The 24840-nt window shown below is 41.7% G+C and overlaps 1 protein-coding gene across 1 annotated transcript; it reads right to left on the reverse strand.

Annotated features, from left to right (window-relative positions):
- Positions 1 to 753: 753 nt before the first annotated feature.
- On the reverse strand, positions 754 to 24506 carry ubash3ba (ubiquitin associated and SH3 domain containing Ba). Its single transcript, XM_030069515.1, has 14 exons — positions 23798 to 24506; positions 9560 to 9613; positions 9108 to 9294; positions 8621 to 8819; positions 7818 to 7987; positions 7394 to 7602; positions 6739 to 6868; positions 6257 to 6377; positions 6044 to 6166; positions 5027 to 5119; positions 4207 to 4351; positions 3992 to 4098; positions 2036 to 2145; positions 754 to 1875 (listed from the first exon to the last, which is right to left on the reverse strand). The coding sequence occupies exons 1-14, from the start codon at positions 23923 to 23925 to the stop codon at positions 1738 to 1740; spliced, it is 1914 nt and encodes a 637-aa protein (XP_029925375.1). The 5' UTR covers positions 23926 to 24506; the 3' UTR covers positions 754 to 1737.
- Between the last annotated feature and the right edge of the window lie 334 nt (positions 24507 to 24840).

Genomic DNA, 24840 nt, shown 5'->3' on the forward strand with positions numbered 1-24840 from the left:
GTAGCCAATTAACATCAAGAGGAAGACTGTGGTGAGATTGGGTGGACTAAGCCTTTAAGGTGTACCAATTCCTTTCTTTGGTTCCCTTAACGGTGGGTGAACTATCCAAGAGTACACTGACTTCAGACTTCCTGTTTTTCTTGCAATTAAAATAGTTATATTTATCAAGTGTTGCTACTCATGTCTCTCTCTCTCTTATCAGTGGGCAAACACTTAAATTTCATTTCCTCCATGCAGAAACACAACAGCAGGCCTTTGTAATTAGTACTCATGATGCCTAAACTGAGTGTGAATGTTTGCATTGGGAGTCAATTTAATAATCCAGATGGCAGTGTCAACAGAACAGTGACATCTCTAAAAGTCACTGATAACTTTAAGCAAACTTTTTATGGTATACATTTCAATACCTGTTTGGGCTTGTTTGATTTGGAAGAAGAAAACAAACACAGGCCTCACTGCACTAAAGTTGTGTGTGTGTGTGTGTGTGTGTGTGTGTGTGTGTGTGTGTGTGTGTGTGTGTGTGTGTGTGTGTGGGTGGGTGGGTGGGTGGGTGGGTGGAGGATGCAGTGAGACTGTAATGTGATCCTGTCCACTTCTTAGCACAAAAAAAAAAAGAAAAAAGATGTTTCTCCTCATATTACAGAACAGATGGCACAGGCTGATATGTAGGCTAATGTACTTGGATCCTAATCATTGCTTTATTATTATTATTAAAAAAAAAAAAAAAAAAAAAAAAAAAAACTACCTGCAGTATCAGAGCATCAACAGGATTTATACAAAAATAACTTGTAAGCAGTCAAATCATGTAATCAAAAAATAAAATAAAAATGCATCAAATATTTGAAAAGCAATGTGATCATGCTTACAGATAGTGACAGGGCTTTAAAGCCATGATAAACAAGCAACATTTTAAGTCAGTGCAGTTAGCAGCAGTCACTACATCATCCACACTCATTTTAACTGCTTTATTTTCCATGCTGGCATCTGTTGCCAATCCAAATTGCCCCAACATATTGCTTGTTTATCATAGCTGTTACAAGAAGGTTATACAAGGATTATAAAAGGGTTCTTGGCTGTGGTCAGCTAAATGTTAACTTAGAAACTTATTTTATGATATGAAATTTACAGGAACAAACCAGGTACATTAAACTATCCACCTCAGCCATGAACCAGCTCTCTCCTGTCTGATTGTCAAAAGTCACATTTCTGTTGTGCTTTTTTTTTCCTCACAAGGTTTGCACATGAAGCTCAAATGAATAATTTCTCAGACATGAAAAATAATTTCTGTGGTACAAGTCTCTCTCGCTTCTTTCTTGTCACAGTGTATGAGGAGGCAGTATATGTATTTTACTCCCCAGAATCTTCAGTAACAATTTCTCATGGCACAAAACCTGAGGAACTATCAGCAACCATAAACCAACAAGAAATATTCAGATTTCTTGAAACATTTCTTCATTTGTGGTTAGAGCTTGAACTTGGACGACCATGGGACAGATCGCAGGTCAACCTGTAGCTCACCTCTGCTCTGATGTCCACACATACAGTACCTTCTCATTCAAGAGCAGTGTATCTGAAATACATTTGTGTCATCGAATGAGCTTTTTTCCATGTTGTTTTTGACGGAAGCCAGATTTTTTTTATATAGTTGGGTTGGGTTTATAGCAGTGTGGGTAGAGAATAAATATTTATCCAGCAGTTCATCGCCATCAGCACATGGAGGGCCAAAAAGCATATTCCTCAGTCCTGCATTAGCATTTCCCTCCAGTTGAAACTGTGATTGGGTCCATGTGTCAGAGGCAGAATGGGTGGGTCGACCATCTGCCACACCCCTGTCTCTCCCATTTCCTCACAAGCACAGAAACCCAAGTAGGGAATCTGCAGAGGAGACACAGGAGACAGATGTGCATGTTAGCTCACAGAGAGAGAGAGAGTGGAAATCTACAGAGAAAACCAGTAACAGAGAGAGAGAGAGAGAGAGTCGAGGATAGAAACAGATGAAATGTGTGGAGCGATGCAACCAAAGCAGCAGACAAACCTTTCGGACGACTTGGACAAAGTCCTTGGAGTTCTGGGGGCTGAGGCCTTGCATCTGGCGAGTGCAGGCCTCCAGGGAAGAAGCATGAGCCACAATCAGGACCGTGTTTCCTGTGCGAGACATACAGCTTGAACCGGTCTAGTTGCTTGACACATTAATTTCCATATTACACAGACAGGAAGAGCATCTGAAATTAACTTTGTGGTTCATCCGCCATTGATGGCCTGTGGGTTTTCATCTTACAATATTTGTTCTCAATGCAATTTCATGCATACAGTCAGGAACTGTGTGCTTTGTGAGTAACGTGCAGCAAATCAGAAGCCGGTTTATACAGAGGCATTGCTTTGCTTTGATGTGATTGGCTCATTGTCAGAAAGATTATGGTCAGTCAGCCAATCAGGGGGAGATGCCATCCCCCTTCTTAGCAAAATAACCTAAATGCATTCTCTTTGTTACGCTGCCATCCCTCCTCTCCTTCCCTTTGTAGCAGAGAGAGTGCAGGGGCAGAGGGGTTGTTTAGTTGAATCTGTTAATCTAGTCTGCCTGACTCATTGATGGTTTATCCGACTGAGGTTTCTGTAAGTTAGAGTTTATGGCCCTGACCACAGCTCTGAAATATCAGCAGCCTCACTGTGCTGTGTACTGATAAATCCATGACGCTGTCCGTGGTGCTGAAGTAACAGATGGATTTGTAACTGCCCCTTATTCTCTTAATCCTGCCCTTCTATCAGCTTCGTCTTGGACCTATAATATTCTTAAAAATACTCTTCATTCTACATTACATTGTAGCTGATACACTCTATACCAGTTGCTATACTCTTAGGGGTAAGTTGGAATACTGCAGGGGGTACGTGAGATTTAAAAAAAAAAAAAAAAAATATATATATATATATATATATATATATATATATATATATGGTGATTTAAAAAATATCAGTCATACATAATTCCAAAAATAATTTGTCTGTGCTATAGTAAGTTCAATAGAATTGGAAATTTAAGTTTGATAAACCATATTTTATATTCAGTATTTCCTCCAGGTTTCCTGAGGGTTTCAAATGTGTATGTCTCTGGTTTAAATCTGCTTTAAATCTGCAGCCGTGGTAGTCGAGCGTTTGTTCACAATGACCAGGAAGCCAGACAAAAATCAAGAAAATGAATTCATGGTTGAAACGTAGCAACAATACAGATGAAAACAAGGTGAAAGAGGAGGAAAAAGAGCAAAAAGAGAGCCAACAAAAATATCCTAGTCAGTATCAAGTTGTTCTTTCAGACGCCGGTGGCCTCTTTCAGAGGCTTTTCTCTACCAATTTTATTTTTTATTTTTATTTATTTATTTATTTTTTTGCACTGGTCAGGGGGTACTCGGCCTAAAAAAATTTTCAAAGGGGGTACATTACTGAAAAAGTTTGAGAACCACTGATCAATAGAGTCATGTCACCGCCATGATCAAAGTGACAAGTAGCAGTGTGTAGCTGTGGAACCACAAGAGGATCATAGACACACTGCTGCCTGTAGTATTCATATAATATAATATTCCTTTAATATTTCTATTACCATTCAGTAGCAACACCTGCACCTGAAAATACACCCAGTCCAAGCCACCTCTGTAACAGAATATTTTAGGAGACATGACTACAGATAAAGTTCTTACTATAAATGTTTTGTGTAATCTGGGAGTGGAACAGGTAATGCGAGTGACGAAATTAACCTCCAGGGTTAATTTTTTCAGTTCCTCAGTTAATTTTCCCGCAGGGTGCATTCATGTGCATGTCAACTTGAAAATACAATGTTTCCAATGAGCACTTGAGGACACTAAAAGTGTCTTCAAGTGCTCATATACAGCCTAACTGAGACACATCAGACAGGCCAGTAACTACAGTTAATGACATAGTGATTTATGTGCTCATCTGTGGTAATTTTGAACCGTGGCTAGAGGGAATATTTACACTTTACCATGGTTTTTGCATTCTGCCAGGATTTCACGGGTCACTTGGAAGCTCCTGCTGATGTACGTGTCATAGGACTCCGACACCCCCAATTTACTGAGGGGAATATGAGGTCTAGGGGGGTAACAGGATAGACAGAATAAGAAAACAACAGATCAGTCACAGAGGTTAAATCACAAGCCTTACAACCAGCAGTGTGTATAAGTTAGTATCATTGCCTACCTGTACGTTGTGTCCACACTCAGGTTAGCAGCAGCCAGCTCAGCAGGGGGGATCCAGGCAGGTAAACATGTGCCTGAAACCCACTTGGTCCACTCGAACAATCCAGGCTCCACACGGATTTTTGTCTTTCCCTCTTGCTGGAGACCTGACAGAGGATGAAAAAAGGGAAAATGGAGAGGAGCTGAGTGAAAGATATTTCTTAATAATCAGGTCAGGTCAAGCCAGATATATTTACCGGAGATTCTGTGCGCTTGAGTCTGACTTTTGTCGCGTGCTGCAAATCATCCCGCCTCACTCTCCTATTTGAACTGTTACAGAAAAGCTATAAATAGATCTTGACAAAAAAAAAAAAAAAAAAAAAAAACACTTGGTGCTATAACAGTAATTCTCTGGTCTTGGTCTTCTGTGCCCATACCCATTTAATATGATAGAGCCTTTATCTAATGAAATCCAAGCAGCTTTGATGCTTCACTTTTGCACAGTGTTAACACAAAGCAAGGTGAGGTGAGAAGGTGATCTTTTGTTACACATCAGTCTCTTCCTAGCATCTTGCTTCGTGGTGATGCCTCTGGGTACCACAGAATTTCTGGTGTCATTTATGAAAGCTATATTTAACTAGGTTAATTCTGCTGAGATCCAAATACATGACGTTTAAGGGCAAAAAGTACAGTATAAATACAGCATTATCATGCAACAATAGAAATTTTAATACAGCCAAAACTACCTAAGCTGGAGGGCCTGAGTGGATGGTGAACATGAGTTAGTTATGCAGGACAAGGTGGTGGTGATGATGGCGACAGTGATGACAAAGATGTCCTACCTTGCAGAATGTGCTGTGCAGTCTGGACACAGCGCAGCGAGGGAGAGCAGTACACAAAGTCTATTGTTGTGTGGCTTTCCAGTAGAGCCTCACCTTCAGAGGAACACATAAGATAACAGGAACATCAGAGGTACGTAAGAGTTATCACAGGGGGGGAAACACAGTGAAAGAGTTCACATACACAATACACAGGAAATTCAAATAACGACTACAAGGCGATATTTAATCTTTAGCTCTTTGTTCCCTTCCTCCTCGTCAAGAAGGACTTGGGTAGCAATAATTTGGCAAATATTAGCTTGCTGATGGGTTACAGTTATTTTATGTGACTTTATAGTCTCCTTTGTTGCAAGCCATGCTCTATAGGTGTGACTGGCAACACTAAAAACAGTGCTGCCAAATCACAAGAAAATACCTCAGGCCTTTGGAGACGGCATGTCATATTGTGATTCTTTTGACAAGCATTTCAACTTTTGTGGCATAATATTTTGAGTTTTAAATACACATTTCATTTACTGATGAACATGATTCGATGCTGCAATGCTTGTGTACTGAAACACTCAGCAGCCTAATTCTGCAGTGATATATCTCTGATGATCGGTTTCATCAGCTTCCATGATAAAGTATAATGTATGTGAATCGACATCTTGAAAAAAAATCACCTGCTATTATTCTCCCTTCAGAATTATTTAAAAAATAATATGTAGTGCTTCAAACAAACATCTAACTGCTTGACTGCTGTAGTAGGCAGTTAATGCCCACAAGTGTTGTCCTCAGGCTTTTTCTAGACACTTTGCTGTATGTATGCACTCAAAAAAATGGTTGTGTGCCTGTGTGTGGCACTGTTGTTGTACGTAGTAGGGCTACAGCTGCAGTCAAGTACAACAGATATTAATAATAATAATAATAATAATAATAATAATAACACTGACTGATCGTTGCCTTTTTAAGCATAATCACACTCTTATCCATATGCATTTGCATTTTGAAAAGCCTGTAACAATAAATGGCTCTACCAACCTACTAGACGGGCCTGGGTGGAGCCGAACACAGTTATTGGACAATCTTTGTCGTAGTCCCGGTAGCCCCCACTTCTGGCTGGCAGGCTGGGTGGCATGTTGAGGTTAGAGCGAACGTATCGGCCTACACAAACACAAATAAGATGCTCAGAAGCAAGGAGGCACAAAAGTGAAAAGTGATTAATATAAGCCTGCAGTGTAGTGCGAGACTAACCTTTGGAATCAAAGCACTGAGTGACCCAGTGTTTCCCAAACACCACGTCCATCCTCTCCCCATGGCGACACACAAACAGGCTCCTCTTAGACAGGCAAGACTGGCTGCTCGGCCTTGACATCTAAGAGAAAGCTGGAACTGTTACGATCAAAACTCAACAATTCAACTGTACTGCGGCAAAATCAGGAATCTTTGCAAATGCGAGTTGAACAGCACTAATACTTTAGCTCTGGCTTGCAGCCTACACAGTAATTGCTGCTATGCTGTGACAGGAAGCTGTCAAAGCACTGCAGACTGCATAGTGAACTACAACTTGGGTACAAATTTAATACACACTCCTGGGGCTTGGGAGGCACACTGTTAATACTTAAAAACAAAAAAGCACAAAACTGTGAAGTCTGAGCTGCACACAAATAAGTTCTTTTTTTTCCTCAAACAACAAGTAAGGTCACATAACACAAGATAATACAACTGTACTGTACCTGCATTGGTAGACAGAGGCCACTGAGGCTGGGTGGATCCCCAAGGCCATCCAACTGTCCATCAAATAATAAACCACCCATAATATTGCCAGAATTTGATGGGGAGGCACAGTTGAGGAAGGAGTGAGACCTGAGGACCAGACAAAAAAATGAAAAGTCTGGATGAATCATCAGTAGTACCTGTTCAAGGCAGTGCATATGAAACAGCAGAACAATGGACTGTAGTGATAAGAGTAAGGGAGCCCGGGTCACAGGTTTAGTAAAGAAACAAGACAAAAGGCTCTATTTATTCTGTTTTCTTTTTAGTCTTTTCAGTCGGTTGAAGAAAATCCTTTCATTTGTGTATATTTGTGGTTAAACTCAAGCAGATGCACGCTGAAGGGATTTGTGGGTTTGAGCACCAACCAGTGACACAGGTCTTTGTCTGCATGGAAATCTTTGTGGTGTGGTTGCACAAGGGCAGTCAGTGATCACTTTCTGTTGCTGCAGTGAAGTGCGCTTCACTCGTGCCCCAGTGCTGTCGTGTGCCTGGGACTTGGCAACATCATCACTGACAATGCCGCTGCTCTTTGACAGAGCTGATTTGCTTTGTTGAAAGGGGAGTGAGAACACTGCTGATAGTCTTGTGCTTGTGTTAAATGCCTCCCCCTCTTACCCATGGATGACCCAGGTGTCACACTCATCGGCACGGTTGACGTAGTTTTCAGGCAGCAGGCCAGACAACCCCGTGCTCAGCGAGGTGCCGTACACCCAGCCCTCGCTGGCACTGCCCTGCTCCACCGGAGACATGAAGATAAAGTCCCCTGGCACCAGCTCGAGCTCATCCTCATTCTGAGGCACATACGGGTACATTACTTGCAGCGTCTGGAGGGGTCAGAGCGATATGGACAAAATAAAATATTGCAATATTTTACAATATCTAGTCTTATATCATGATTTCACTGTAATATCAATATATTGTCCAGCTGCAATCACATGATAAAACTTTGATTGAAATGACAAATATTTATTGTAACCAGAGATACCAAAGCAAAATTGGAAAGTATATGTAGTGAGCAAAAGCACCATAGTCAGTGTACCTCATGATTAGCAAACCGAATATCCCGGGAGAACAGCACAGCCATCCAATCACAGCCTAAAGAGACGTCTACATTCTTGGCCAACTTCTCCAACATTGGCAGGTGATTGGCCTGGAAGTGGTAAGCCAATGTGACATGAAGTTGTTTCTTATGGGGTTCCACATGAGCATCTGGAAAGAGGAAAACAGAAGAGATGTGGAAATTAAGAGACATGGGAATTTTATGCACCATATAGAGTACAAAAAAAAAAAAAAATCAGGCCACTGAGGCTGCTAAGATAACCATTACCAGGAATGCACAGATATATCAGCAGATCCGATATCGTTGGATATTATTTCTACTGTCTATCTGTGGCTGGCTGTAAAGGTGTGTTCTAGGAGTGTGCCATTTAATAATGCTTTCAAATTAGCAAAAGAATAAAACTAACTATCTTGAATTATCTTGAGACGGGTCTGTCTAAAAAGCTGAACCTGTTTTACACCTATATTTGTATTATGATTCTTACAAATATAGATACTGGTGTCGGCCCTTACTGGTGTGAAGATGTTGGATATTGTTCTTGTCGTTAAAATGAACATATCAGTGTATCCCTAACAATTACAACTGCTATAACTGCCTATTATGAACAAAGCGTTTACAATGAGAGCCTTTCTTACTGCAACACCTACTGGAACTGATTGTCTAATGAGTGCAGAAGCCAACCTGGGTCTGAGCACCAAAATTAATCCCAATTCCCAAATGTAGAAGACAATATGCATGCATCAGCTAACTTGCATGAAGGGGACAGAGGGGAGCACTCCAACCTGCTTTAGCGGCTGCCTCCATAGCAAAGTCAGCAGCGAAGCTCTTCAGCACCTCAGCCACCTGTTCCTCCACAAAGAGGCCGATAAAGTTTGAGGAGGTGTAGAGCTCCAGGGGCAGGGGCACAGGAAAGCGACCCCTCCACTTGGCCACAGTGGTCTGGAGAGCGTCGGAGAGAGCCTCCACCTTCCCATCTGCACACTGGGCACAGCGGAAAAAATGGAAAACTCAGCATCAACACAATCAGACAGACACAGGAATCAAACAATAACATATCACCAATGCAAAGCCCATTTCAGTTCCAACAAGAGGTATATTTACACTTTCCTGGAACTCTCAAATCTTGGTGGATGATGAGGATAGCACTCCAGCATAATCCAAAATGAGACAATCCCTACTTTTAACTGGGTTTACCATCCATTTAAAGAACAAACTTGTCTCACTCTGTACAAAAGTTGACACTGTGTGCAGAATATAGATGACACTGACCATGAAAAACTGGCAGAGGGTGATGTGGGGAAAGATGTTGTGTGCCTTGTTTTTGCCACAGGCGTGGCGGGACTGCTGCCAGAAGTGTGTGAGCTGGTGCAGCAGTGGTCCGCTGGGCCGCAGATATAACACGTACTCCCTGGGCAAAGGGTCGTCCAGGAAGGGATCGTCCACATGGGAGAAGAGCCTGCACCGACAGACAGATAAGGCCTTTAGGATGCAATATATCATTTATAAGGGAGAGGGGAAGATAGGCAGTAAATAGCAGACTGGACAGCCAACGTCCAACAGAGGGCACCAGCACCCGTAATGACACAGCAACAAGGTCCACACAGTGTGTAGTTATTAGGTCACCAGATATAATGTTTACCACAGTGGCAGACCTGGCCATTCGCAACCTAGTTCTATATTAATAAATAACTGTGAGGATGTGTGTGAGTGTGTGTTCTCACCAGTCACAAGCTGCCTGAACATTTCTGCTTCCTGTTGAGACAAGAGCTTTCAGCCTGCAGAGAGAGAGAGGGAGAGAGGGAGAGAGAGAGAGAGAGAGAGAGAGAGAGAGAGAGAGAGAGAGAGAGAGATCAAAATACAGTCACAAAATCAATACTCTCATCCGGAGTGTGTTTGTCGGACCTTTTAAGTTTGCCCTGCTTCCCTGTCAGAATGAACAAACATATTGAGAAACCAGTAAAAATTAAGCATTCAGCAATTCATAACAGCGGTTCATGAAATCACATAGGCAGCAAATGTACAGAACAGCTCTTGTTTGCCTTTGGAAATGTTCAAAAATGTAGTCATATCATCACTTAGATAGTATTCACCCAAGTCAAATGGTTGCAAATCACTGTATTCAGTGCATATTTAACATGGCCAAAGTATTAAACTCAAAAGAAGTTCACACTATCCACATTTCATTGTAAGCCACAGCTCCTGCTAATAGAGTTCTGCTAACCTAATTATCAAGTCCAATCACTACCACAGTGTTAGGACAAGAGGCTTTCTCTGACAGAAAATGAGCTTACAGTGTTAGTAAACAACTCATTTCAACAGCAGCAAAATACCGGAATATGCAGATCCCTCTTTCCTCCAAATTCAAGCCCAGAAATCTGCCCGTGAAGTGAAAGGTAACATTTAAAAAGCTTTCTGTGCCAGCTACTGTGTGTAGTTGTGGCAAACAAAGAGACCAGGCGGCTTTCATCTAGAAGCATTCACAGAATCTGACATTTATCTGTGTCATTTCTTCATCTTTGGGCATTTTTTTTTTCTGAAACAAGGCAGAGCTGATTACATTACTCTTGAGTGCTCGAAATCTAATTAGTGTCTTTTTATAAAACCTCTGGTATCGCAGGCTGCCTCTGAAGGGACTCACTGGTTCAAGTGGCTTTCTTTGGCTTGGAGACGAACGCCTAAAGATCCGACTGAACTGTAACTCTGAAGCACGTTCACAACAAAGACCACGCACAGTACCGAGCCATCTCTGCCCCTCTTGCAATCAATCAGCAATGAGCTAACCTGTTACAATTATATCAGCAACTATTTTAAGCTTCCCCCAAGGAAAATGATCACTAATCAACATGAAACCCTCAGTATAACACTCCCAAAATAAGGTGTGATGACGATAAAAGTGTTGCTGACAACTGCAGAAACAGGGTACCAGGTTTTAATTAAGCAGAAATAAATTGCATGTAAAAGTGATGTAAAAGCAACTGTAAAGGTGTGTGCTCTGATAGCCCTATTCTATTATCTTTTTTTTTTTTAAATCACTGAAAAAATCATGAATATCTATCTATAATAGTTGTGAAATTTAGAGGAAAAAATTTTAAGCTAAAACTACCAAGTGTTGTCATTTTGAGGCTTCTGGATCTTGTTTTTTGTTGGGTGTTTTGTTCCTTCTGCAATGTTTTTTTGCCTTTAACTTTTGTTTTTTGCCTTTGGCATACAACTAAGCTGCTACATATTTTAACACCTTACCTGCCTTTCATGCTATTTTCTCGCAACTGTGGTGAAGATGTGTTAACCCTGCCTCACAAAGGTACACAACGCTTTATTTTAGCTAGCTGGCATTTTTTAAACTATGGTTTCATCAGGAAATGCATTTAAGTAGAACCCTTAGAAACCAAAAGTCAGTATGAGCAGTAGTTTAAAGCCTTGTTCAGTTTTAATGTGCAAACTAAAAGGGAGATCGATCCAGAATTTCACACTCAGGTTATTTATCCAAGCTTTTATGTGTCGCCAATACACCCTGGTTTGGGTGAACTATGATAGTTTGTTAGTCAACAGTGCAGGTCTCATTTGACAGCTGCTGTGCTTCATCAAAACACACCTACACACACACACACACACACACACACACATACACAAAAAGAATAAAAACTTTGACTTTGACCCCCCTCCCATGCATGGCACACTGTTTGAATCACTGCACATTGTCTTCACAGAATTTAACCTTTAAAACACCATAATCGCCATTGTCGCCATGCCAGGCAAAGAACTATGGCAAGCCATTCTACCCCTATTCAAGTTCTTTGTGTGTGATGTGAAAATAAAGCACAGCCTCAAACCAGTGAGAATTAATCGCCCCTTCACTCAGGCCATGAGATAACAAAAACCTCCATATTCCTTTCATAGTTTATCAAAAGACTAATTGTGCTGTTTGAAAACAAAACAACTGCTTGTCCATGCTCTGAACAGGGTTTTTTTTTTTTTTTTTTTTTTTTTTTTTGGAATAATTTCAAAATAGAAATTCCAATGATAAAGTGAAGTAAAACTTCTCATTTCACTTCTCCGAGTGGAATAAAAGTTAAACATATGAGCAGGAAGTGGCGTTTACAGTACTGTTTCACTCGATTCACAGCGAGGAGCCGACATGCTACCACATCTCCATTTGTGATGAAATGACAGCGAGCGTTGTGCCACTCTGGTGTTCACATTCAATGAGCTATTTTTAAAATCTGTCCTACTGAGAGGGTCCTAGATACGGCAAAGTCCCCTAACCCCGGGGCAGTGTGCCCTGACAGAGCAGAGCACCAACAGATGGCTCGCCCACTTCCACACTATGGAAAATACACACATATATATGCATATTTGATTTGTGAGGCCACAATTTACACAAATACACACTTGACCTTTGTATTTTACAACAAACGCATTTTATTATCTTTGTTTAGCTCAAACTGCTTTCCAAAGTCTACAGCTTAAATGCCAAGGTCTCAGTCTTACAGAGAGAGAGAATGAGAGTAATTTGTTTGCTACAATCGTCTTATGCAGAGACTCCACCTGGTGCTGTATGGAGGGGGGAAGGACAGGGATTTTCTTCTCAGAGGCACAATCGGATTACAGGCATACAGATGTGTGTGAAATGTCACAAAATCAAACACAACAACATTAGATTGCTTGGTTTTTATCGTGTAGTATTTTATGAAAACGAATTCCTGTGACAAGAAATAATTGTTAGGATACTGCAAATGTGTCAGCAAGAATGGGGGCTCAAACAAGACATGATTTTCTTCAAATTTGATCTGCTGCAAGAAAAAAAACATGGGTCTGAAATCACTACAGGCCACCACCCTGAGCTATAAACGGGCATAGCAGATACAGTGTGGTGTTTTGCCTTGCCATCTTTTAATAGTCATGCGGTCCACATTAGACCATAGTACCAGCAAACCTAAACCATAACATAAACCCTTTTGAGATATATTCAAAATTTAATGCAAGAAGCTTCAGGGCTTAAGCTGAATCTTGAGAGAGCCTCATAAAAGCCAGACATCATTAAGTCACACAGTCTAGATGGGTCATACTTGAAACGAGTTATAAAATGGTGAAACATACTTCCTTGTTAATGGTTATAGCTGAATCAGTAATTGACAAAAAGCTGTAAACACATGTATCTAACCCAAAGGCCTCTCCTTTGCTCCAAGGAGGAACTGAATAATTTATTTATAAACTGCATTTCCTGTTCACAGCCACCCGAAGATAAAAGGGTTAGAGATTAGAAAGTGTAGAGGAAACTCATTCTAGATTAGGTAAGCCTCGAAAATAGCACCACTTTTTCCCATGAATGATATTGACTATTATAAGAGGAAGGCTTATAATTCCCCTGTATATAAACTGTTGCTGCAGGCATTATTGGACACAAATCTTACAATAATGATAGTGATGTATAGCTCTGTGATCACAGGTGGAGTGCTGTACTGACCTACACTAGCTGCCTCAGCAAAATGCAGATTTGCACAGATATGCTCAGCCAATCACAGTGAACCTGGCCAATTCTATGGAGCTCTTCCCTATAACAAAGGCAGGAAAAACACCACTCCATTTCTATACTCATACCCCTCATCTGCTTCAGGGGTCATCTGCGTAGACGGTGGTTTGCCATTCATTCTGTCTCGAATACACAAACGACTGCTACGTGTGCCTCACACAAACAGTGCAACACCTCATCTCTCTCTCCTTCATTGGTTGGATGATAGTTTACGCACAGCTGAATCGTCCTTGACCTCAACTCATAACGACCCGACGCACAAAAAAATGGATTTTGCGTGGTGTGCATGCAAAGTGAGTGTCATGCAATTCACTAGTCCTCTTGTCAGCAGACAGCTGGGGTGGACCTAAAGGATGCACAAATCACTCACTCTATGAGCTGAAGTCAAAACCAGCTGTAGCACCATCTTAACTGACAACTCATGACAGCCTTGCCTAATGCGATTGAAAAACTGCTTTGAAAGGGCCTCAAGGACCAAAGGCAACTCCCGGAAAGTATGACCAGACATTTCCTCCTTGCTCCCTGCAGAAACTTTTCAGGAGAGGGTGGCCAAAACCAACCTCCATCCAAATGCCTCGTGACAGGAGGAGAATATGTGCCAGAATGTGCTGGTCGCTCCCCAGCAGGTGGTGGAGGGAAAGGGAGAATGGACCCAATTGAGCAATTCAACAAATCAATGTCTCTTGCTGCACACCGTTTGTGGGAGTCCAACCACTTAGCTTTGTAGCATGAAATGGTGCATTGCACCCATGTACCCTGGATAGTCTGCAATGTCTGCAAACAATTAAAAACAACTAGAAAATGGAAAAGATTAATAGTCCAAAGTAAAATGCATTTAAAAGTGAACAGCATTAAACAATGCCAACCTGTCTCAGCATATTCATGTGCACATTAGGGGCCAGCCTGTGTCACAAAGGGAGATCAATGAGCTAATGAGCTGACTTTTGGGTTAACCCTAGCTTTTCAGTCTCAGGAAGGTGGCTCACTTTTAACCAGAGCATATCACCATGGTAACCTGCGCTGCACAGATAACTTGCTCCAGAGCCGATTATGGATCAAAACACATAGAAGATCCGCCTGTCCGCCTCCTCACGCAGCTCTCTGGAAAAATGGAGTCCACATTTTTACAGGATCCCAAGATGGACAAAAACACTGAGTTCAAAAGAATTTAGCAAGTAGTCAACAGACAGCACAGTGGCACTGAGGCACACCAATGACAGTATAAAAAAAGGGCTGATCATAATACATGTAGCTTTGTCAAGGGTCCAGTCTTCTTATAAAATAGGGCTGCTAACAAACTGCAGGTAGCTAGTCGACCATAGACCAATACTAAATTACGTTTACTGTTACATGTTAATTGCACTGAACGTCTTTCACAGGATGGGGCCAATGGGGCCTGTTGCACTCCTATTCCATCAGCGTAGCCCTGGGGAACATGGGCCTGACTTCGTGAATAGAAAATCTTTTAATAGATTCCAATTGATTGCACCATACTGTATCAGTTGTAAGTATGCCCACTGTGCCATAATGACAGAGCAGTGAAAAGCCTTTTTTATGCATTTAGACTATCTGCAATTAACTTTCAGCACTTGTCAATAGTCTTGCTAGCAGCAGCAGCATTACTTTTCACTGTTGATATTTTTTTATTGCTTACATTCATTTTGTTCTTCTTGAGAAAAGAACACAAATGCTAGAAATCCATTTTTTCCATACAAGTTAAAAGTATCAGCAGTATACAGTGAGGCCTACATAATCACAGAATTGCTTATAGTCTATCATTTCAATATTTTCAGTTTCTATTGGTTATATTCTAGCTATGTGTTTATACTGTATATCCTTTCACCTCATTAAGTCATTACTTTTGGTGCTGCAATAATCTAATTTCCCTACAGGAATCGATAGTTTAATCTCATCTTAAATCAATTCATGTAGAGCGGTTCACATGGCCTGTGATTGGCTTATTTATCGCAAACCCCGCCTCTTTCATGCAAACATCCTTATCATATTTGAATTGGAAAGTCCTGGGTTAACAAAGCGAGTCAATAACCACCCTCACACGCCCACTTATCTGTGAGCTCGGTTTGGTGAGGCCAGCTATCTCAACCTGACTCTGTTGAGCTTGCTTTGTGAGAAAGGCCCCTGAGATCAGAAATGCTCCCAGCTCTGCGCTCCCAGAGGCCCCTCCCCTGACTCAGCTCTATGGGCAAATCAACATTTCCTGTTTACAAGCTGACGACGAGCACACATCACTAACCACTTATCACACCAACAGCACAGAGAGCCACTGCTGCCGCACAACACCAGGCTGCACTCAAGAGAGGCCTTTTAACAGAGGAAATGTTCTTCCCGGCTCAACATGGGCCCTGTGAGCCTGCAGTGAGCCAAACACAGGACATCTCAGCCTGTTCATGAAGTCTGGGGCTTTTTCAAAAGCTGCTCCCTCAAAGTTGATTATGCTACAACAGTGTATGACGGACGCAAACCATTTGTCATATCTTTTCTCTAGATCACTCTCAGCAGAGAGCGGCTCGGGACGTGATGTTCACGTCTTATGACAGTGACATAGAGGGAGGAGCGAGGTCTACTTGAAAGGCTGTGAAAAGGAAGACACATTCACAGGCCAGACTATACTCGACGATGTTCTCTGAGCAAAAACACGATCTTGTCGGAGGCCGCTGAAAGCCCACAGGGCCAGCTCTGGGTGACACACACTCATGAGGCTTCTGTTCCCCGCTGACAGGGCAGAGTTTCAGTCTCTAACAAAGCCAGCTATGTGCATCCAGCCTCACACTGTTCCTCTCATTCTCACTTCATTATTTCTGCAAAAAGAAGAAGAGAAGTCCATATGGTCAAGCAGGGAATTGTCTCACAGTGCTAGGCAGAGAATGACACCATTAAATGAAGTTTGTCTGTGTGTGTGTGTGTGTGTGTGTGTGTGTGTGTGCGCGCCAGGCATGTGCAGGAATGAATAATGTTTAAATGCTCTCTGCTGAGTGATTGTGTCCAAGTTCATCAGATTGAACACACTATCAGTACTTCAGTGAAAGTAAACTTTATGCGACTTGTGTCACTGTAGCATTGGTGCTATTTTTAGGCCCGGCTAACAACAGTGACACAAGCAAAAATGCACAAGGCAAATAGTTAACTAAAAATATTCAAGGCGCGCTGCCAACATTTTGATGCATCAAACAAATGAAACACTCCTAAAAGTCCTGGGATATATCTTGAGAGGAAAACAGCAGGCATTTCAGAGTTATGACCGTGGTAGGTGGGCATGTTGATTTCTTAATAGGAACAGCAAGGCCTTGGACGTTTAGCTACCCCCAGCCAAGTGGAGGCCTTTTGCATTTAATTTGGACTTGGAAACATGCCGCAAGCAAGACTGTCAGTCTGATGGGTCAATTTGCTGAATTGGTTGTTTAACATTAAATTGTTATTGGACGTGGTTAGCCTTTAGAAAGAGCACAAAAAAGTGCAAAATCACCAGCTCTCTCCATCCTGCATGCTAACCAGATTCACCCCAGCTTTCGTACGCACACACGCACGCACGCACGCACGCACGCACGCACGCACGCACGCACGCACGCACGCACGCACGCACGCACGCACGCACGCACGCACGCACGCACACACACACACACACACACACACACACACACACACACACACACACAGAGACATACACACACTGGATGCTACTCCCTCAAGCACACACAAATTCTTAAAATTGTTTAGAAACTTACAGAACAGCAGCCAGAGGACTTTTGGCTAGAGGTGAAAAAAAAAGGCCGTTTGAAAGTTATGGACTTCATCTTTCGGACCTTGACTTTACATTAATTACTTTCGGAATCCGGTCAACTATAAAAGACCAGACGGTTGATTGTGCAGAGAAATGAAAAGAGAAATGGAAAATATATGTGCCTCAGATATGGAAACAGGATATTCAGTTATCGTCTGATGACTGAATATTATCATATATCATCATTCAGTAGATTCATATGGTGATGATACAGCCGTCTATTGAACAGCTGTGTCAATCTATTAGACTATTCTATTAGACTTATCCATTAGACTATTAGTTGAAGTTTTCTTTTACATTACACCTCACGTTAACACTTTGTTCAATGGAGTGAACGTTAATTTGGTTACTTAAGAGGTGATATTGCATACATATTGCATACAGTCTTATCATCGGTACTGTGACATTGATCTCAACCATATTGCCTATACCTATGTGGAAATGTGAAATATTATCAAAATCACCACATTATTTAAAAATAAACATTAAGTCTAAGAGCAAACTTTAGACAAAACTTTCTTTGCCTAAACTAAGTGTTTCCATCTGATGATCCACGTTTACCAAGTAATCCACAACATACCGCTTATACTAAGATAATGCAGGAAAAGTTATCAGTCACAATGCAAACTATAGCACACAAGCCTCAACATTCAATTTTCATAAATGTTTATGTATCAGTAGCGGGGACTGGGGATTGTATTTTTTAGCAGTGTCTGGGCGATGAAAGTACTTCCCTTCTTAAAAGTGACAGAGCATGACAGTTTGGTCTGTAGAACAAATGTTTTCCTGTGTGCAAATAAGCGCAATGAGCCATCTTCTTCTCCCACCCCCAAAAACCCCACACCCTGCCACTGTCTCAACACTCAGCGCTCAGTAAAGGTCACAAACCACTTCCTGAAATAGCTGGCTTCCTCTTGGCCCTCGTGAATACTTGTAAGTGTGTTCTTATGGGCAGCAGGCGCACACGCAGATGCAACAATATCATTATGTACGCTGGCGACGTACTGCAGGGTCCACACATGAATAAAAGTCAATGAAGAAGGCTTTAGTCGGTAAGGTTTAGGTGCTGGAGTTGTGAAACTGATTACATTCACCGGTTACATTAACATCCTCACGCTTTCAACATGCACACTGGCTATCTTTGACACACTGACAGGGCTTCACTGACAGATACGTGGGTCATTTACACCAGTACAAGTATAAGTACAAGAGAACATATAGTTTTAACAGTAAGGGGAACCAGTGGGGAGAACTAATCGCTAAACAGAGTTATTTCAGGACATAAAATACTGAGGAGGTGGTGAGAAAGAAAATGGACTGGAAGCGGAAAAAAAACTGCTGCAGTTCATGGCCTTCAGAAGAACCTCAGAAGAGTTCCCATAAGAAATGAGCTGACGGAGGGTGCAAACACTGATTCACCTGAAGGGGGAAAAACTCTCAAATTAATTCAAACTATTCCAGTGAAATGAGTTAGCAAAGCTCCAAAAGCTGAATATCCCTCTGCACGTCCGACTCTTCCACACCCACAGAGCCTGCGGTTTAACTTTTTTAATCAGTAACTAGCACAGTCAGTCCAGATAACATTTTTAACACCCAACCAACAGCAACTTGAACTTCAGCTAGGACTGCCTGATCAGTATTACAACAATCCCCCAAAATATCCTGATATACATCTCTGCTAACAAACATATGCAAAAAAATGGTCCTCATATTAAACTTCATGGTAACATAACTGATGATAAAACTAAGATTCAAACAGTGTTCCCTAATTTGTTCGCTTCTTATTCTGTGACATTTTAACTCGTATCGGAATAGACTAGATTCGATTAGATAGCTTTACTGATCCCAAAAGGGGGAACTCATTTGCCACCCAATAAATGCTTAAAGACAACAAAACTATTGAAAGATGCTGTGGATCAAGACCACATCCAAAAGTGTTCATAAAAAAGATTTATTGTTCATTTAAGACAACGGGTATTTATTCAGCCTATCCAAGCACAGGGTTAAGAGTGAGAGGAGACACAATGAAGCTTCAGACTGTGTGTGGCTCTGCCGTGTTCTCGGCTGGAGACTGACCACTGTCCAACTATCCTGGTCAGTTCCTGAATGACTCAGGAAAAGCAGGAATTCCCCCCGTAAAACATACGGCCCTGTGTGTGTTTGCGTGTGTGTGTGTGTCATGCTCCCGATTGGTTCAAGCAGCCCTCATACACAATGAAGCCCTTGTCCCCCAAAGCTATGACAGATAACTGCTCTGCTGTTATTCCTTTGCCTGTTTCCACCAAAATACAGGGTATGGCCTGATAGTGAGCAGTGCAAATCAACTGTTGAAGCTGACATTTTATTGGTGGAGCTTGGTGGACTGGATTTGTGACAAACTGAAGAAACAGACCGTAATAGTTAAGAAAATGTCTTGAATCAGGTTGTACCTGACATGAATGGCTGCTGATATGCAATGCCACATTTAAGTGCCACGTGCTGATGTTTTAAGATGTCGTTTGATGTGGCGTTGTCGCACATAACAAAAAGACTGACAACGTACCAGGGTTTGCATAGGTAGAGATGCTCCTTTCCAGCTTTGGCTCAAAGTGTCGGGTTCACTGCCATTTCATGCTGTATTTAAGGGCGCTTTTCCATGACATAGTATCTATTCTAACTGCTTTTTTCCATTAGGCAAAAGTTTGGAATAGGTTCTGGTACTAGATCCTATTTTTGGAACCACCTCCATTGAGGTTCCAAGCGAGCTGAGCTGATACTAAAATGTGATGTGAAACGCTGCAGACCAATTACTGTAAGCAGCAACCGGCAGGGTTTCGCTGCTCAATTTCTCTCTGACCAACCCAGAAATATAGTTGATCATCTATAGTTGTAAAAAAATATTTTGTCCATGAATCTCTTAATTACACTAATATTGTTCATGTGAGGCAGCCATTTTGACTCGGTATTATTGATTTTTATTTTAAATAAAACACTAGTCAATACGCCCACAAGCGACTGACAGAGCTTCGCTGTGAGGAATAGAAAACGAAATCCAGACAAGTAACTAATACCAAAAGTGAGTCAGAACCACAACCTCTAACCCTAAAGACAGGTCATGCCTGCTGGGCCAGCTGCTGTGAGCAGTTTCTTCAAACTAACAAATTGGTGCTTAGTGTTGTGGAATCAGCTAATAATTGGCTGTGTGGGTCATCTTTCTATTTACAACAACTGCGGCAGTTTCCCAGGAAATATTTTTTTTAAAAAACAAATTTCTATTCATTTATTTTAAATATGAACGTCTTGAACTACGCCAGTCACTTTGGTGGTTTGTCCTTGCTGTATGGCCGAGCTTTGTTCCGACCTACAGATCTTTATTTCAAATTCTAGCAAAGACCCCAGGGTTTCCACAGACACCAAACATATCCTGGTCAATTACAGAGAAATATTTATAAAATGATGCACAAGAAATCATAGATATTTTCTGTTTGATGTAATGCTGTAACCATAAATCAATGGCAGCTTGGGTTTGAATTAGGAGTGCTGTGACATATTGGCACTAACAATAATCAATGTAATTTAAAAAAGAAATATTGATACCATGTCATATACTATCATGCATACAATAATATTGTGTAAAATAATCCAGCGCTAGTTAAATAATTTCTGCTCTCGCTTTGTCTCTATCCCCCAGCGACACACAAACACACAATGTGGTTACAGACCATCTCTCCACCTCCAAACACTTTTGAGTGTAATTTATTTGTCAAAAAAGAGAGAAAATGCACATCATCATTATTATTATTATTATTAGTAGTAGTAGTAGTAGTAGTAGTAGTAGTAGTATTTAAAAATCACAAAGATATCACAATAATACTCAGTCAGTGTAAGTTTGATGTAGCTTCAATGACACCTGGCAACCAGCAGATACAAAATCTGCGTATGATACCGTCATAAAACATCATTCAGTAAAACTTTTTTTTTTTTTTTTAACTTTGAAGCTGCTTCAATTAAATTTTAGGGAAAATCAGAGTTCAAAGGCTTAACAGCAAAATTAGAAGTCACTGGGCTCTGATTTTGATCCACTTTTTGTAATGTACTCAGTGAGGTCCAACAAATCAAACTGCACAGTGTGCTATAGGCTGTGTTAAGGTCAGTTTTTGTTTTTATAGATATGTTTTTAGGGAATGCTGTTGTGGCTCCTGCTATCGAGAAACTTTTGCCCTGCTGTTTAAGGGTTTGCTTTCTAAGGCTGTGCCACAGTTTGCTTTAAATCCAGTGTGTGTTCTAGTCTCAGCATCTGATATTTTTGTCACCTCGACCACACTCTCAGGTCCTTGTGTGTCGTTTCATTAAACATTTCTATCAAGAATCTTTTTCGCTCACGCTGTCATTGTATGTCCCATGACATCAGACCAGAAATGTTTGAATGCGATGTCATTAACCTGCTGTGTTTCATTATGTTATTACAGCCTCAGTCATATCAAGGTTCATTAGGATATTACTCTTAATAGATGCAACGTGCCAAACCAAGTCACTCTTTTTCTCTGCAGATCCTAAGCGGAGTCGATTACGCAGGAGCGGAATGAGCTGCCGTCTAAAACAGAAAAGATAAAAGCACAGATGACCTTATCCAGATTCACAGAGGATAAAAAGGCTTAATTTTGGAGATATTTCTCAGTTAAAAGAAACAAGCCGGCACAGGCCTCTTGACCTACTTATCAAAACTCAGATAACTGTCAACAGTCGCTCCTAAGTGCTGGGCCACTAGCTTCACACATGCAGGCACGCAGTCCGCACAGATTACCGTGAATAAATTTCTTGAGTATAAAAGGGCAAAAATGAAGCCACCATTTCCCCTTCCTTCATCCGTCAAGTATTGGCCCCACATGGCTAAAAAATATCATTGGAGCACAATGATGGATATCTAGGACATTCACACTGCAACATTTTCACATCTTATGATTTAAGACATTTTAAAGCCCAAAAGCTGCTGGATCTGACACTGAAGCAAGGAGTGTGCCACTGAGATAACCACCACTGTGCACAAAAATTCAATGTGAACTATTTCAGATTTGCCTTTGTTCACCGGAGTACAATGCTGAGGCATTGTGCACCTACCGTCTGCATGGCTTTTGTGGGAGACAAAGCTGTTTGGATCATGGGGTTTAACCTATAATGTGGGTGTCACTGACATAAAATGTAAAGGGGGCAGCATGTGTGCAGATTATATGGTTAGGTAGAATTTGTACAGAGAGAGGAAAATGATTCCTAAAATTGAGCCCTGTGGAAGCAAAGATCAGAATGACCTGCCTGTAGTTTAGAGGGCTGTTAGAGAAAGGTGGGAGCAGAGTCTTTGATACCAATTCACTGTTTTCAGCCATCAGTTAAAACTGCTCTTTCTAGTGTATCTAAGACTGCACTCGAGTCTAAAAGGGATTACAGCCAGACATTCCCCTGCACCTGCTGCTAAAAGGTCACTGGTTGGTGGGGAAAAAAAGTCAGCCCCTGTGCCATGAAGTCTGCCGTAAAACTTCTGTAAAACTGGAGATAGACCTAGTGGTGAGAGTCAAAAAAATCTAAGCAAGGTTTAATTAAGTGCACGTAAGCATTTAAAAAAAAAAAAAAAAAATCAACATTCTCTATGTCAGTAAAATTTGTCTCCTATCCAACGACAAGGGAACATCTCCAGATTCACTTTGGCATTTTAACATCATTTGCTGTTTTTGTTTTTGTTGATGGTCTCAAATGTTGATTTGACTGTCTCAGGAACATTTCAGATATATATTTTTAAAATGAGTGATATTCCCTTTAGCTTTCATGTTATAGTTACTCTAAAAGTAATAAAAAGCTGCACTAATATGCTGCAGGAAGGCAATCGGTCGTCAGCCAGCCCCATGTGGGTTTCGGTTGTTCTTCTCTCTGAGTGATTTCAATTTTCCATCACTTTCACCGCTTAATATTCAAATAATTAATACAGTAGACAAGAGTGCACCAAATGTTCATGTTATTTTCAGTTAAAAAAACAAAAACTTTTTGCTCTGGATTGGCAATAACTTTACAGGTGTGTGCACTCACACAGCAGACATTATTATTTTTTTTAAAAAAAAAAAAAGCATGGAAACATGTGTAATGATACATAGTTAATGCAGCAGATGCGCAACAAACTTTCCAGGAATCGACAGCTTATCCTCGGCTTATTTCTAATGCATCCCTCTGCTGTATTATCTTCCTGCAGGATGCTTGCTTGCCTCCGGCCCAGACCAAACTCAAGACAATGGCAGGGCGATCAAAGTGGTTTAACCTTCCAAAATAACAGTGGGATTAAATCCCCATTGCATAACCCTGCTCTGGAACATGCAATATGGCTGGGGAAGCTGTTACTGAATACAAAAAATTATAGCTGGGCAGGGGTTGTTTTGACATGCCCTCCTGTAAATGACGTGGTGCCAGCAGTGCAGGGCAGGCTGGAGCTGTCTTCGAGCTGAAGATGCTGATGATGTGCAAACTACACACACAGACAAGTGATGCACTGCACGGGAAAACTTGTGCAGCTCCCACCTGATTCCTCCTTGCAGGTCAGCCCAGACACAATACAGATGTGTGCAACGCACTGGTGAGAGAGCGAGAGAGAGAGAGCAGCTGTATACTCACGCCCTGGTCTTGGGGAAGCCCATGGACAGCAGCACGTCCAGAGTGGACCCATGTTTCACGGTGCCTGGCCGGCTCTGGCGCTGCCTCCGCGGGGTCACTTTGGAGTAGAGGTCCTCTTTAGCTGCCATAACTCACTCTTCCATTGGTGGACCAAGTCCTCGGTTCCGCTAGTGTGTCTTTATTTGACAGAAAACAGAGAGGTGGAAGCGGCAGGCTGTTCAGACCGGGCTTGTTTGGGTTGAGCGGAAGAACCTACACACACAAATTCACCGAGCCCCGCGCGGAAATGAACATATTTTTGTTTTGCCGAGTGTGCTCTGAACACAAACAAGCCGCCTCCTGATGCCTCGTACATGAAGTCAAAACCATTAGAAGGGGGGTCAGCCATCGGAAGTCACTTTTGCTCTCTCACCCATGGCCCCGATTCACAGTCCCCGACCGAGATGAGCATGTCTGGTTCCTGCTAGACCCTCGCATCCGGTCTGCTGAATGAGAAATCAGATGCAACTACACTTCCTTTCTTCACGATGTGTTATTTATGAATGGGTTTGGAGTGAGCGAAGGTTCAATCCGTACAGGGCTGCAGCTCCGGCAGCGCTGCCCCTCTCTTTAAAGAGACAGTGGCCCGGTTCACCGCGACGCAACAGAGCGGCGCGCCGTCCGCTCTGAATGTGGGTCAAACGGGAAGTAACGGTGTGGAAAATGTGAGACTCGTGTAGCACATTTATTGAGGCGGTGTGGCCAAAGATCGTGAGAGATTTGAGATGGTCGACTCCACAGCAAAGGGAAAATTTGCTTTTAAAAAAAAAAAAAAAAAAAACTTCCTGCCTGCAAAAAAAAAAAAAAAAAAAAAGGCAGGCTTTAGACACGCGCATGCGCTGTGGACGGAAACGACCCAGGCGCTCGCTATCAAGCTATCATCAGTTACCACAGCAACCCATTTGGGGTGTGACTGTGAACTTTTTCTTAAGTTATTTTTTTAACATTAGCTTCTTTAAAATTCAATAATATGTTCTTACTTCGGACCATATAACATATTTTTA

The sequence above is a fragment of the Myripristis murdjan genome, chromosome 14, assembly GCF_902150065.1.
Source record: "Myripristis murdjan chromosome 14, fMyrMur1.1, whole genome shotgun sequence".
Lineage (NCBI taxonomy): Eukaryota > Metazoa > Chordata > Actinopteri > Holocentriformes > Holocentridae > Myripristis > Myripristis murdjan.

What these genes read in the sequence shown, in the direction of transcription:
- ubash3ba (XM_030069515.1), bottom strand. Translation starts at nt 23,925, where the DNA reads ATGGCAGCTAAAGAGGACCTCTACTCCAAAGTGACCCCGCGGAGGCAG. An exon ending in CCCTCTGCCAGTTTTTCATG is followed by an intron (nt 8,820 to 9,107) that starts GTCAGTGTCATC and finishes CGCTGTGCCCAG; the next exon opens with TGTGCAGATGGGAAGGTGGA. An exon ending in TCAGTGCTTTGATTCCAAAG is followed by an intron (nt 6,167 to 6,256) that starts GTTAGTCTCGCA and finishes GTGTTTGTGTAG; the next exon opens with GCCGATACGTTCGCTCTAAC.